Source organism: Pleurodeles waltl, chromosome 7, assembly GCF_031143425.1.
Source record: "Pleurodeles waltl isolate 20211129_DDA chromosome 7, aPleWal1.hap1.20221129, whole genome shotgun sequence".
In the NCBI taxonomy this organism is placed as follows: domain Eukaryota; kingdom Metazoa; phylum Chordata; class Amphibia; order Caudata; family Salamandridae; genus Pleurodeles; species Pleurodeles waltl.
Window position 1 is genome coordinate 1,415,266,042 of NC_090446.1, and position 14,334 is coordinate 1,415,280,375.

Consider the following 14,334-nt stretch of genomic DNA (forward strand, 5'->3'; position numbering starts at 1 on the left):
AGATTTGCAAAAAGAGATAAAAAAACAAGTTGACCTTCAACTGTGGGTAGGTAGTGAAATACTTAGCTACTGTATGTCACTGCACAAATACAGGTCCTATCCTCACCGCTGATCACCAATGTTAGAAATGGGGTTTTTGGTTGGCAGTCAGGTTACCCCCTGTCCAAGCAAAAGCCCTCACTCTAGTCAGGGTAAGTCACACACAATCCAAGATTATCCTGTGCCCACCCTCTGGTAGCTTGGCACGAGCAGTCAGGCTTAACTTAGAAGGCAATGTGTAAAGTATTTGTGCAATAAATCATACAATACCACCATATAGCACCACAAAAATACACCACACAGTGTTTAGAAAAATATATAATATTTATCAGGATAATTGTAGGTCAAAAAGAATAAAGTTGCAATGGGAAATTGTAGAAATATCACTGAAAAGTGATATAAAGTGTCTTAAGTCTTTAGAATATAAACAAAGTCTCTTTCAAGCACAAGTACCTGGTTGGGAGTGGAAAAATCTCCTCAGAGGGCCACAAGAGAAGAGGTGCGTGGAAAAAGGGTGTGTGCGTCGATTTCTCCCCAGCACACACGGACTTGCGTCATTATTTTTCACGCGGGGAAGTCGGCGTCGTTTTCCGGCGCGTGGACAGTCTCTTTCTGTGGATCGCGGGGACACCAGATGTCCCGGGTCTGTGCGTGGATTTTCCTGCTTGTTCTCCTGCTGCGCGTCGGTCTGCGGGGCTGCACGTCGAAATTACGAGCTCACGGCAGGCGTCGCGTCGATTTCTCCTCTGGAAGTCGATCTGCGGGGCTGCGCGTTGAAATTACGATCTCACGGCAGGCGTCGCGTCGATTTCTCCTCTAGAGGTCGGGCGGCATTGTCCTTGCGAGGCCGTGCGTCGGATTTTCAATCGTCCCAAGAGCATCGCGTCGATCAGCGTCGGTGTGCGGCGTTTTTCTCGCCGCGGAACAAGCTGTGCATCTAAATTTTCGGCGCACGGAGCGTCCAATTAAAAGAGAGAAGTCTTTTTGGTCCTGAGACTTCAGGGAACAGGAGGCAAGCTCTATCCAAGCCCTTGGAGAGCACTTTCACAGCCAGACAAGAGTTCAGCAAGGCAGCAGGGCAACAGCAAGGCAGCAGTCCTTTGTAGAAAGCAGACAGGTAAGTCCTTTGAGCAGCCAGGCAGTTCTTCTTGGCAGGATGTAGTTTCTGGTTCAGGTTTCTTCTCCAGCAAGTGTCTGATGAGGTAGGGCAGAGGCCCTGTTTTATACCCAAATGTGCCTTTGAAGTGGGGGAGACTTCAAAGAGTGGCTAAGAAGTGCACCAGGTCCCCTTTCAGTTCAATCCTGTCTGCCAGGGTCCCAGTAGGGGGTGTGGCAGTCCTTTGTGTGAGAGCAGGCCCTCCACCCTCCCAGCCCAGGAAGACCCATTCAAAATGCAGATGTATGCAAGTGAGACTGAGTACCCTGTGTTTGGGGTGTGTCTGAGTGAATGCACAAGGAGCTGTCAACCAAGCCCAGCCAGACGTGGATTGTAAGGCACAGAAAGATTTAAGTGCAAAGAAATGCTCACTTTCTAAAAGTGGCATTTCTAGAATAGTAATATTAAATCCGACTTCACCAGTCAGCAGGATTTTGTATTACCATTCTGGCCATACTAAATATGACCTCCCTGCTCCTTTCCGATCAGCAGCTGCCACTTCAACAGTGTATGAGGGCAGCCCCAATGTTAGCCTATGAAGGGAGCAGGCCTCACAGTAGTGTAAAAACGAATTTAGGAGCTTTACACTACCAGGACATATAACTACACAGGTACATGTCCTGCCTTTTACCTACACAGCACCCTGCTCTAGGGGTTACCTAGGGCACACACTAAGGGTGACTTATGTGTAGAAAAAGGGGAGTTCTAGGCTTGGCAAGTACTTTTAAATGCCAAGTCGAGGTGGCAGTGAAACTGCACACACAGGCCTTGCAATGGCAAGCCTGAGACAAGGTTAAGGGGGCTACTTAAGTGGGTGGCACAACCAGTGCTGCAGGTCCACTAGTAGCATTTAATCTACAGGCCCTAGGCACATGTAGTGCACAGTACTAGGGACTTATAAGTAGATTAAATAGTCCAATCAGGTATGATCCAGAGTTACCATGTTTAAAAAGGAAGAGAGCATATGCACTTTAGCACTGGTTAGCAGTGGTAAAGTGCGCAGAGTCTAAAAGCCAGCAAAACAGGGTCCAAAAAGTGGAGGGAGGCAGGCAAAAAGTTAGGGGTGACCACCCTAAGGCATGTCAGGTCTAACACTCGGCAACACTGGCACACCAATACTAGGTTCCACATATAGCTCCATAAACATACCTCACTTCTGACCTTGTGTGCCCGTTACTATTCCAGTACTGCAGCCGACATACAACTCTGTCAGTGCACCTCAACCCTAACCTGCAGCACCCCATTATTCCAGTGCCAGAAATTACACAGTGCTTCATTTCTTCTTCCTCACCTGCTGCCTTTCTGTTATTCCAACACTGGGCCGACACACAGCTCTGTCTATACCCCCAATCCTGATCTGAAGCGCCCCAATATTGCTGTATTGTGGTTCTCATACAACTTTGCTAATGCACCTCCTGCTGTTCTGCAGTGTCCCCCTCTGTTCCACTCTCTGACTTCTGTTTGAGGACGTGGGGGAGCCAATTAAATCTATTCTTAGCTGCCATCGTTATTAGGGAGGGTCTGTTTCACCTATCTCACTCCGTTCCTCTTTACTCTCAATGTTTTCTTTCTCTGCCACTTTTCTCTTTCCAGCTCTTAAAAAATCCAAACATTAACAGTTTTGCTCTTTCTTTCAACTGTTTATTTCTACTTCCCTCCCTTCCCTCCCTTTTTTTAAATTCCCTCTTCCTCTGGCTACCTCCTCTTTCAAACTTACAAAAACTTTGTCCCATATTTATACATTTTCAAGCAAAACTGCTGGCTAGCGCCATTCCAAGACGCCGGCCGGCTTATTTATGGAATGACGCAATCCAGTACAAAGGGTGGGCTATTGTCATGGAGTATGATGTTAGCTGGGTGGGGGTGGCGGTATGGGGGAAGGGGGTTTTGCACCAAAAAATGACGTTAGGCTGGTTAGAGTAAAAAAAGATGACTCTAACTAGCCTAGTGTCATTTCTTGAAGCTAAACATACCATACAACATGACTCCTGTCTCTTAAAAGACAGGAGTTATGCCCACCACCCTAATGGCCGGCACAGGGGACAAGGGTCCCCTGGGCATGGTCGTTGCACCCAGTGCCATGTATGGGGGCCATTTCAGGGCCCCCAATAACACTTTTAAAAAAATTCAAAGATTATTAATTCTGCGTACCTGCACTTACCTGGGATGGGTTCCCCCATCCTCTACTGTCTTTCTGGTGTGGGTGGGGGTGTCCCTGGGACCTGGAGAGGGCACCTGTGGACTTATTACATGGTGTTCCACCATGGAAATAGTCCCACAGGTCCCCAAACACCTTCCCTGATTCAGGCATTAAATAATGGTGCTAAGCAAACTTAGCACCGTTATTTAGGCCCACCTCCCTCCTGTGCACCATTTTTACATGGGAGGATTAATAAGGCGCCAGGGCCTTAGAGTCATTTTTTTGCCCGGGAACGCCTACCCTGCATCTCATTGACGCAAGGTAGTTTCCTGCTAGCAAAAAATGAGTAACCCCAAAACTTTGGCACTAGACGGGTCTAGCGCCAAAGTATAAATTTGGAGTTAGGTTTGCGCTGAATTAGTGTAAAAACATGATGCTTATTCAGCGCAAACAGAGTATAAACCTGGGCCTTTGTTCCTCTTTTTTTTCTTCATCAGGTGTTCATTCTTTCACTATTTGTTTCTCTTCCCTCCATTCTTTCTTTGTTTTTTTGTTTGCTCTTTCCTTTGACTTGGTATGCGTCCTTTCACTTTTTTTTTGTTTTTTAGATCTTTCTCCCTTCCTTTCTCTGATGTTTTTCTTATCTTTATCTGTCAATTCACATTTTACTATGAATCCCTCTTTTTCCCATGTGTATGTGGAAGCCACAAGTTACTTCTCGGGACCCGAAATGCCAATGTGGTTTTCCCATTCTGTGTCTGTGGGAAATGTGTCAGTACATACATGCCCTGGTTCTTTTGCTGCTTGTTTCTCTCACCATATCTCTTTTTTTCTCTAATGTTCATTTTTCTCTTTCTCTTCACCCTTCTTTCATTATTTTTCCTCTTTATCTTTCGCTCGCTAGCTTCCTTCCCTTTTTTTCTTTTCTCTCACACGTTTGCTCTATTTCTTCTCTTAGTTGTGTTTTCATCTTCTCATTCTTTCTTTCCCTTCTTTCATTTCCTTGCAACCCCTTTTCTTTCTTTCTTTTGTCTGTTGTATTCCTTTCATTTCTCTTTTTCTGCTGGCCTAGTTATCAATGGAGCAACAGGTGTAATGACACTGCGGCCCAGGGAGCTATGGACCGCACTCAAATCTAATTACTACTGTATTTTCCTACCGAAATTGCAGTCAACCATTTTCCATTCTTACTCCGAGTCCCACAACACGGTTACTTCGCCACTTGTCCTCTCAGTCTTTACTCTTGACTCCCTCCATCTTTTCACCCTCTAATCCCTCCCAAATAATATTTTTGTTTTGGTGTTTTGAGCATTACACTCTAATTCCAAAAGTTTATTCCCAATAAAGGTTTACATGATAATTGTACATGTTTTAAGAGACAGGAAGAAGGTAAATGGAAGTGCTTTAGTTAAATGCTGGGCCACTGAAATTATATGGCAGGAAAGACAACATTATGAGGCAGGGATGACCAATTTATGGGGCAAGAAAAGTCCAGTTAAGAATTTACAATGCCAGTAGCTCTAATTCAAGAAAATGCTAGACCTATTGCATTGCAGATGCTTGTTAACTTTTCCTTGTGTCTTTTAGGTTCGACCACTCTCGGAGGAGGAGGAGGCATGACGGGAGGACAAGCAGGAGGTATAATATATGGAAGTAGATGATGAGTATGTTTGTGCATATGTACAGAGGTATGTGTACAACTGTGTTGATTTAGACAATTAAGAACACAGTGTGAAGCAGTAAATGTAGGAAAGATTATAAGCCATGCTTAGACGAGGAGGTAGAGAAAAAGGGCCTGATTTAGAACTTGGCAGAGGGTTACTCTGTCACAAACATGAGATACCCTGTCTGCCTTATTACGAGTGGCACACAGGGGCGGCTCCTCCATAAGGGCAGAGGAGTGTCGCCCCCACCAGCGTCAGAAGCTGCAAACCTTTCACCACAAAGGCATGATAAACTATGTTTATTATTCCTTTGTGGTGGAAGGGGCGGGGCCACGGAGGTGACGGGCACGGTGCACTCCCGTCAGAGCGCATGTGTGTTTGTCCGGCCGTCTCGGGCCGGCCAAACACACATGCGCTGTAGGCTCTCGCCAGCCAAGCAACACGGTTGCTGGGCTGGACAGAGCCTGAACAGGCTCACAGTTTGCCTGGGAGCACCCTGGCTGGGCGCCCCCAGCCAATCCTGACGCTGCTTTGAGCAGCGTCAGGATTGGCCACAGGGCAGGCTGGGAGCCTGTGCTTGCTTGCAGCCTGAGGAGATGGAGGAGAGGTGCAGCGAGGAGAGGGTACATTTCATTTTTAAATTCATTTTTTGACCCGCTCCTGCGCGCTGCCCCCCCCGCGCACCGCCTCCGCCCCCTCCTCATGAAAAATGTAAGCTGTGACTGGTGGCAGAGGATATAATACACTTCTAATAGTGCAAACAGCATATCTGTTATGTCTGTGACAGATTAACCTATCCAGCAAGCTCAAAATCAGGTCCTAAGTCATTATATTTTCCAATGCAAGTTGGAATATTCTGTGTTTGTGGCCCTTGTGTAAAGTAAGAAGTTGCCGCCTTAAGCCTATGTGAAACCTGTGTTATTTCCACAATTGAAAGCCCCAAATTAGAGAAAATTGTTCATTATTACACATAATGCTGGCCTTGCACATCGCATCCTCAAAGGACTCAAGGCTGAATTTTGTGTTAACAAATTATGCAAAATTGGAAGTGACGTGAACAATAGCCATTTACATTAATTGTTTCTGTACTAGTGAAATAGGATTCGACCCAAACTAAATCACATTTCCATGATGTGCGTAATGGCATAATCTCAGGCATTACGGAAGATTACGCTAATGTAAAGGCAATTTCCCCAGGACTTTTTCACCACATAGTTTTCTGCTAGCCAGGTTTGCGGAACATTAACCTAGCATAGTTATAATATGTGCAAGGAATATGTCTGTCTCCAGTGAGGCTGGGAGGAACTTTGTTATGAATAGAATAAATGCAAAAGAGATTTATTGAAACCGCAGAGAGCTCAGTCCAGAAGACACCTATTTTAATATTAGAATCACTTTGGCAAAGAATATTAAATTTCCACCGTTTAGGAAAGTAGAATATACATCCTACATATGTGCAGCATTGTCAGACGCCTGATTCAGGAAGGTATCTGACACTATTGGGTACGTTTACATTTGTGAAGTAAATTTGCCACTTTTCGGTATTTACAACCTCTGAGGCTATGTAAATCCAGCATTACACATGGCCTACCACAATGTTGTCCGAAGGGCAATGTTGGCCGTGTATGTAAAGGCCTTAATGGTGGACAGGGGGCTAGGTACCTCACTGTCAAGGTTATTGAGGAGAATAAATTCTAGGGCCCTGATTTAAGAGTGCCTAGTACCTCCTTGTGCAACATTAGCGTCATCTTTTTATGCTAATGTGGCCCAACAAGGCGAAAATCGCCGCACCAGATTTACAAAGTGGCCCAATGCATGCATTTTGTCACTTTGTAACCCCTAGTACCACATTATGCCTGCTAAATAGAGCACACCCATTGGGGTGCTAAGGGGTGCAAAAGAAAGTGGTGCCGCAGTGAATGCAGCGCCACTTTTCCTAAATCAGGCCCTAAGTCTGTGCTGATGGTGAATGATCAATAAGACCATAATGCCGCTGTAGTTGAAGTGGAAAGTGTGGGGATGAACAAAAGGAGGCCGCCGTTTTGTGACATTTTGATTAGTGGGTGGGAAGTGAGGGTCATGAGGTGGATATTTTTGCCTGCGAGATGATAGTCAAGTTTGACACTGAGTTGAAATTTGTGGACAGTATAGCGAGGGGTCTTGTCTGTCTGGATGACTGAGGGCCTAGCAAAGATCACATTGTTAAGCTGACTGATGAAGCACCTGCTCCTGAGGACAAAGATCATCCTAAATCCATTGAAGGGCTAGTTGAATACTAAATTAAATGTGTTCCTGATTGGACGAGTAAAACTGCAGCATTGTAGAAATTGCTAAAACAAAAAGCATGTATGGAATGACGAGTGCAGGTATGGAATGACGAGTGCAATACGACTTTTAATCAAATTAAGGGAGACATTATTAGTGGCAGAACCATCAAAGCATTTGATAACAATTATAGAAACATCATTGGGACTGTTGCATGTGACCAATAACCCTTTCATGATTTTTTAACAAGTAGCATTTTTTAAACTTCTCCACCTTCGTGAAAATGGCAAAGAATTATAAAACTGTTGGCAGACCAATCTAGTTACATATATTTAATTGGGCACAAGTATGTTTTTGTTGTGGAATTCATTTCAGCTGCCTCATGAGATATTTGTCTACAAAGTGACAACTGCAGGCAATCCAGTCATATGTACAATAAGTCTCTTTTCCAATACACACTTTGGACATGACTGGTCAAATTTAAGTCTCTTTTACTGTACCTAAAACACGATTCGACGAGTATTACAGCTAGGTTCATATCTAGCGAACAGTGAAATGTAAAGTTGGTTTGCTTCTGAAATTCACTACTAAGTAGGCAAGTTTTAAATTGGAACTTTGGCAAAAAGTAGGTTGCTTGAAATGCAAACTTGTTGCCATAATATGCATGTTTTATACATCTTTTCTACTGCATCCCATGACGATCTGGTCTAAATTTTAGTTTATTGTACACTTAGAAGAGGAATCACATTACTCCTAAACATACATCAGGAGCTGGGGAATCTATTCACACAAGTATTGATAAAGCGTTTGAGAGTGCACACCTCAGTAAATCTAATCGCAACCATCGAAAGTGATATGCCATTGAGACTAATTATAGTGCACAAGAGTGCTGCTAATTACTACAATGTGAGCACTGCACATCAAGGGGCAATGAGAAGGCTGTGCTAAATAGAACACATATTTACCCTCAATAAGAAACCTCTTTCTGTGGTCTAGCAAGTATCCTGTATCCCTATGGACCAAGTGAAAGGGACCAAATCACTCCAGCGGTAGACGACGGCTTCTCAGCAGAAGTTAAACTCTCAGTTCCGTTCATCTTCTTCAACAAAAAATACTACGGCGTCTACGTAAGTACCTGCTCTCTCGTCATTCAGCCGCTGTGTTGTTGTAACCTGTAGATAAGACGTTTCAAAGTATGCAGGACAGTTTCTTTGTATGGAAATAGCAAAATACAGTAATCATTGCACTGCTGATAAAGTTCACGTTAGTAAGAACCGTGTTTATATTAGTTTTCCTATCAATGCTAATTTCAAAACTAACATTAAAAATATATTATGTTCTATGCATCCGATACTAGCTTAGTTTTTCAGTTTCCTGTTAGGGATGTGTGAAGTTTTGTCATGTGAAAAAATATTTTGTGTATCACCAGCGGGGGAGGAGGAGTGATGGGTATCTGTGTGAAGAAAAAAAAAATTAACTCATAAAAAAATTACCTTTATCTGCCATTTGGACTGACTTCTGCCGCCTCACTTCCCTTCTGGTGTCCCAGCTTTTACTGGTACACGAGCATAGGCTCCCCAGCCATACTGGTGCTGCTTTCATGCTAAGGCTAGCATGGAAGCAGCATCAGGGTTGGTCTGAGTGGCTCCGACTACCACTCAGACACCACCGTAGGGTTTGTGCAGTTTCTCCAGCCCACTATGTACACAGCCGGGCTGGAGAAACCTAAGTATGACTATGTGTTTGGCCGGCCTCATGCGACCGGCCAAACACATGCGCACGTAGGTGTACTTTCACCTCCTACCCTCTCCCACATCCCATAACCCAACTCCACCCCTCCCAAATAAAACAATATTGTAACTTATTGCGACCCTCTCCCAGAACCCACCCATCGACACCACTGACACTGACGCAGCTGCCCGCAACTTCAGTCAATGGATCTACACCTGTGCCAATACTCTTGCCACGATCAAGGATCCCTCCAACAGATGCACCGACAGAGTGGCCTTCTGGTTTACCGCCGACCTCCACGAATCTAAGCAAAGCTGCTGTAGCTTTGAAAGAAAGTGGCACCAAGATCAGACTCTGGACAACCACACAGCCTTCAAAAACGCCATCCGCAGACACCACCAACTCATCCGAACCGCCAAGAGAACCGCCTTCAAAGACTGAATCAACAACAACGTACACAGCCAAAAGGAGCTCTTCAACATCGTGAAGGAACTCTCCAACCCCAGCTCCAACATCAACGACATCGCACCATCTGAAGACCTCTGAGACTCTCTAGCCTCCTACTTCCACCACAAGATTGCAGACGTCCATGACAGCTTCAGCACCCAGAACCCCCTGGCAACCACCAACACCACAGATTCACCTCCGACCAACCTCCTACTATCTTGGACCCCCGTCAACGACAATGACACTATTGAAATCATGAACACCATCCACTCCGGCTCACCATCTGACCCCTGCCCTCACTATATCCTCAACAAAGCAAGTTCCGTCACCTTACCCCAACTACGGAAGATCATCAACAGCTCCTTCAAGTCCACCACTGTCCCAGAGAGCAGGAAACACGCCGAGATCAACGCCTTCCTCAACAAACCCAAGGCGGACTGAAAGGACCTAGAGAACTTCTGGCCTATCTCCCTGCTCCCCTTCCCGGCAAAAGTAATTGAGAAGGCTGTCAACAGACAACTAACCTGCTTCCTCAAGGAGAACTGTTCCCTGGACCCTTCCCAATCCGCATTCCGCAGCAACCACAGAACCAAACCTGCCCTCATCGCCGCCACCGACGACATCAGAACCATACTGGACAACAGTGGAACCGCAGCCCTCATCCTCCTGCCCTTCTCTGCTGCATTCGACACCATCTGCCACCACACCCTTCGCTCACGCCTCAGCAATGCAGGAATACGTGACAGAGCACTAGACTAGCACACCTCCTTTTTCACCGGCAGAACCCAGAGAGTCTGCCTCCTCCCATTCTGCTCGGAGGCCACCTAAATCATCTGTGGCGTACCCCAGGGTTCGTCTCTCAGCCCGACCCTCTTCAACATCGACATGGCCCGCTTGCTAACACCGCCCGATCCCACAACCTCAACATCATCTCATACGCCGATGACACCCAGCTGATCCTCTCCGTCACCAAGACCAACCTCCATGAAGGAATGAAGGCCATCGCCGAATGGATGAAGAACGGCTGCCTCAAACTCAATTCCGACAAGATGTAAGTCCTCATCTTCGGCTCCACCCCCTCCGCATGGGATGACTCCTGGTGGCCTGCTACTCTCGGAGCCACTCTGACCCCCACCGACCATGCACGCAACCTAGGATTCATCTTGGATTCCTCTTTATCCATGACCCAGCAAGTCAATGCCATCCCCTCCTCCTGCTTCAACACCCTCAGCATGCTCCGAAAGATCTACAAATGGATCCCCACAGAAACCAGAAGAACTGTCACTCAAGCCCTCGTAAGCAGCAAACTAGACCGGCAAACCACGGCCAAACTCCAAAAGAGGCTGCAACGCATCCAGACCGCCTCTGCACGCCTCATCCTGGACATCCCCCGCCTCTGCCATATCACAGGCCATCTGAGAGACCTGCACTGGCTCCTAGTCAAGAAGAGGGTCACCTTCAAACTCTTCACCCAGGGTCACAAAGCACTGCACAATACCGGACCAGAATACCTCAACAGATGACTCTCCTTCTGCGCCCCCAACCCAGCATCTTCGCTCCACAGACCTCAACCTTGCAACCGTCCCATTCGTCCGCAGAACTACAACCGGTGGCAGATCATTCTCGCACCTTGCCACCGAGACGTCGAACACTCTTCCCACCCACCTGCGTCAGACCAAAGACCTCCTTACCTTCAGGAAACATCTCAAGACCTGCCTGTTTGAGAAGTAGCACCACCTCCCCCCCACCTCAGCACCTTGAGACCCTCACAATGAGTAGTGCGCTTTACAAATTCCTGATTGATTAATTGAACTATTGTTTTATTTCTAATCTCTTGGCTCTTGGCCAAGGGGGGGCGACGTTCCTATGCCATTGCGGAGGAGCTGCCCCTTTGTACCACTTGGTTATTGGAGTTTGCTGCTTCTCATACATCACAGGTGCAGTGGAACCCAATAAATTTACGCTCTTTCCAAGACAGCTTGAGAGCAGCACCATCTTTGAGTTTCTTGATGCAAGTGGTACAAACAGAAAGAGGAACTCCTGAAAGCTAATCTTAGGCAGGAAACGGCAGGCAGTTGTGAAGTCAGGTCATCAGCTGAGGGTGCAATGCGCCATTAAACCCACTGGGGACTATTGAGTTCAGTAGTCTGCAATCAATAGGTGTGTGTCTGCTATTTACCTTGCTCATGGTTGTGATTCCAACTCAGACAGGCAACTGGGGATTTTTCTCCTTCAGCTACATTCACAGTACTCCATAATTGTTTCAAAAAAGTTATAAATCTATAAAACTAAGTTTCCCTATCTTTACAGAGTTAGCCAGACTGGCTGAATCCTTCCTTTTAAACCTCAAAACCTCGATTTTTCATTAAATTTAACTATGTTTAGCTTGGAAATAGCTCTTTTAAGAGCCACCCTATATTATGTGTTATTATTTTTTTTTTTGTATTTAGTGTTTGTTGGGATCACTTGTAGAAACTACTTCTTTTTAAGAAATTCAGGCCCATATTTATACTTTTTTAGCGCTGCGTTTGCATAATTTTTTGATGCAAAAACGGCGCAAACCTACAAAATACAATTGTATTTTGCAAGTTTGCGCCATTTTTGCGTCAAAAAATGACGCAAATGCGGCGCTAAAAAAGTATAAATATGGGCCTCAATCTCTGGGCCACTATTAGACCTGGCATCCTTGGTGTGGTTTCCCCTAACATTTTGCCTTCTGACCTCATTTTTTCTGGCTTTAGGATTCTGTGCACTTTACCACTGCTAATCAGTGCTATGATGCAGGTGCTCTGTTCTCAAATACCTGGTAATATTGGCCTATGCACAATTGGCAAATTTAATTTACTTGTATGTCCCCAGTAAGGTGCACTATATGTGCCCAGGGCCTGTAAATAAAATGCTACTGGTGGGCCTGCAGCTCTGATTGTGCCACCCATTACAGTAGCCCTTTAAACATGTCTCAGGCCTGCCACTGCACAGTCTGTGTGCAGCTCTAAACTGCAATTACAACCTGGCAAGTGTACTCCCTTGCCAGGCCAAAATCTTCCTTTTTAGTAAGTAAACTTTTTAGAGCACACAAATGCAGAGGCATCTTCGCACTAGCGTCCTATAAGGGAGCTATGAAAGATCTACTTAGAGAGGGAGGTAAACAGCCAAGGGCCATTTTTAAGAAAAGAGGCGCTGCACACAGTGAGGTGCCACATTTCTTGTGCCCCTTAGTGCTCTCTAACACCACCATTAAAATATGCTGCACATAGTGGTAGTTAGGGGACTAACGTCACAATTTTTTTATGCTAGTCTGGTGCTTTGCAGGATTAGCATAAATAATTCTTATGCCAATCCTGCAAAGCACCCAGAAGCCCATTGTAAGTAATGGAAGCCTCATTTTAATGCGTGCTCTGTGCAGACGTTAAAAGTGCTGAAAAGAATGGCGCAAAGAAATCTGTTGACTTTCCTTGCACCATTTCTTTGACCCCCCCTAAGTGGGGAACACCCCCTTTGCATACATTATGCCTGGTGCAGGCATAATGTGATGCAACAGGTTACAAAGTGGCGCAATGCATGCATTGCGCCACTTTGTAAATAAAGCGTGCCGTTTTTGGCCTCATGATGCCACATTAGCATAAGAAAATAATGCTAATGTGGTGTTCAAATGGTGCTAGGGGCTCTTAAACAATGCCCCCAAGTTTTTAATAATTTCCTAAACGGTAGACAATTTGGTTGGGATTGCAAAGAAAGAGTTGTTTCAAAACTTGCATGCTGAGAAGGAAATTCTTCTGCCTCCCCATCTAGCTTTCTTTATTCTTGGAATGGCCACTAAATTGGCCACACCCGATCTATGGTTACGACTGGGGACATGATAGCAAAAAATCTTCTGAAAGTAGAGAAGGACAGTTTTATACACTGTCTTGTGGACCATACACATACATAATTAATTTTGACTCTTTCACAGAAAGGTAGCCAATGAAGGCCATGCATGCTCTTTGATACGGAAATGAATTTAGGAATTTTTACAAGCAGTCAAGCTGCTGCATTTTGTAATGATTGAAGTTTCACTTACAAACATTTCTCAGTTCCTAAATATATACAGTGCAATAATCGATCTTAGAACAGACGAAGGCCACAATGACCATTTTTTGCAGATTTTGGGGAATGTAACTAAATATTTTTTCAATACCCCAAATAAATGAAAGCAGGAGCATGTGACATGGTTAACTTGTTGTGAGAAACAGAGCTTTCCATCAAATATAATCCACAAGTTCTTTACTTTCCAAGCCGGGGATGGAAGAGGGCCAATATTGGAGGGCTACCACGAAGTATTCCAGAAGGAGATGTTATTGCCAAAGAGAAGCACCTCTGTTTTCTCAGAGTTCAATGTGAAACAGTTTTCTTGCATTCAAATTATAATATGAGCCAAACAGTTTTCAAACGTGTTGGCAACCTCATCAACGCTAGTTGAAATCGACTATTTATGAGTCTTCAGCATAAAAGACCACTGAGAAACCATGAGACCAAATGAGTTTCGCCAGGGGGTGACATAGATGATGAAAGGTGTGGGGTTTAACAATGACCCCCAAGGCACCCCACAAAGAAGAGATAATGGATTAGAAGTAAAATCCCCAAAGACAACCAGCTGTTCTCTGTGAAATAGAAAGGAACTAAGGATGGTGAGGACTGCTCCTTTGATCCGGATTCTTTCTAGCCAGTTGATTAGCGAACAATGGTTCACCAGCCCTCCCTCTCTTATACTAGCATTTAAATCTTCTCAGTAGCAGCAACTACGGCTGATCCTGTGCAGTGTGTAGGTCTGAAATCATCTTGTGATGGGTCCAAAAGGTCGTTGGCCTTAAGGAAGGACATAAAGCCCTCATTAGTAGCCTTTTCAAGTATCT

The 14,334-nt window shown here is 45.2% G+C and overlaps 1 protein-coding gene across 2 annotated transcripts in view; it reads left to right on the plus strand.

Annotated features, from left to right (window-relative positions):
- The window catches only part of LOC138246421 (alpha-tectorin-like), a 119,352-nt gene that overhangs the window by 52,220 nt on the left and 52,798 nt on the right, over window positions 1-14,334 (plus strand). For both annotated transcript variants that reach the window (XM_069201029.1, XM_069201030.1), the window contains 2 exons: window positions 4,923-4,973; window positions 8,261-8,391. In XM_069201029.1, the coding sequence (XP_069057130.1) occupies window positions 4,923-4,973; window positions 8,261-8,391 (182 nt within the window). The remainder of the gene's footprint in view (window positions 1-4,922; window positions 4,974-8,260; window positions 8,392-14,334) is intronic.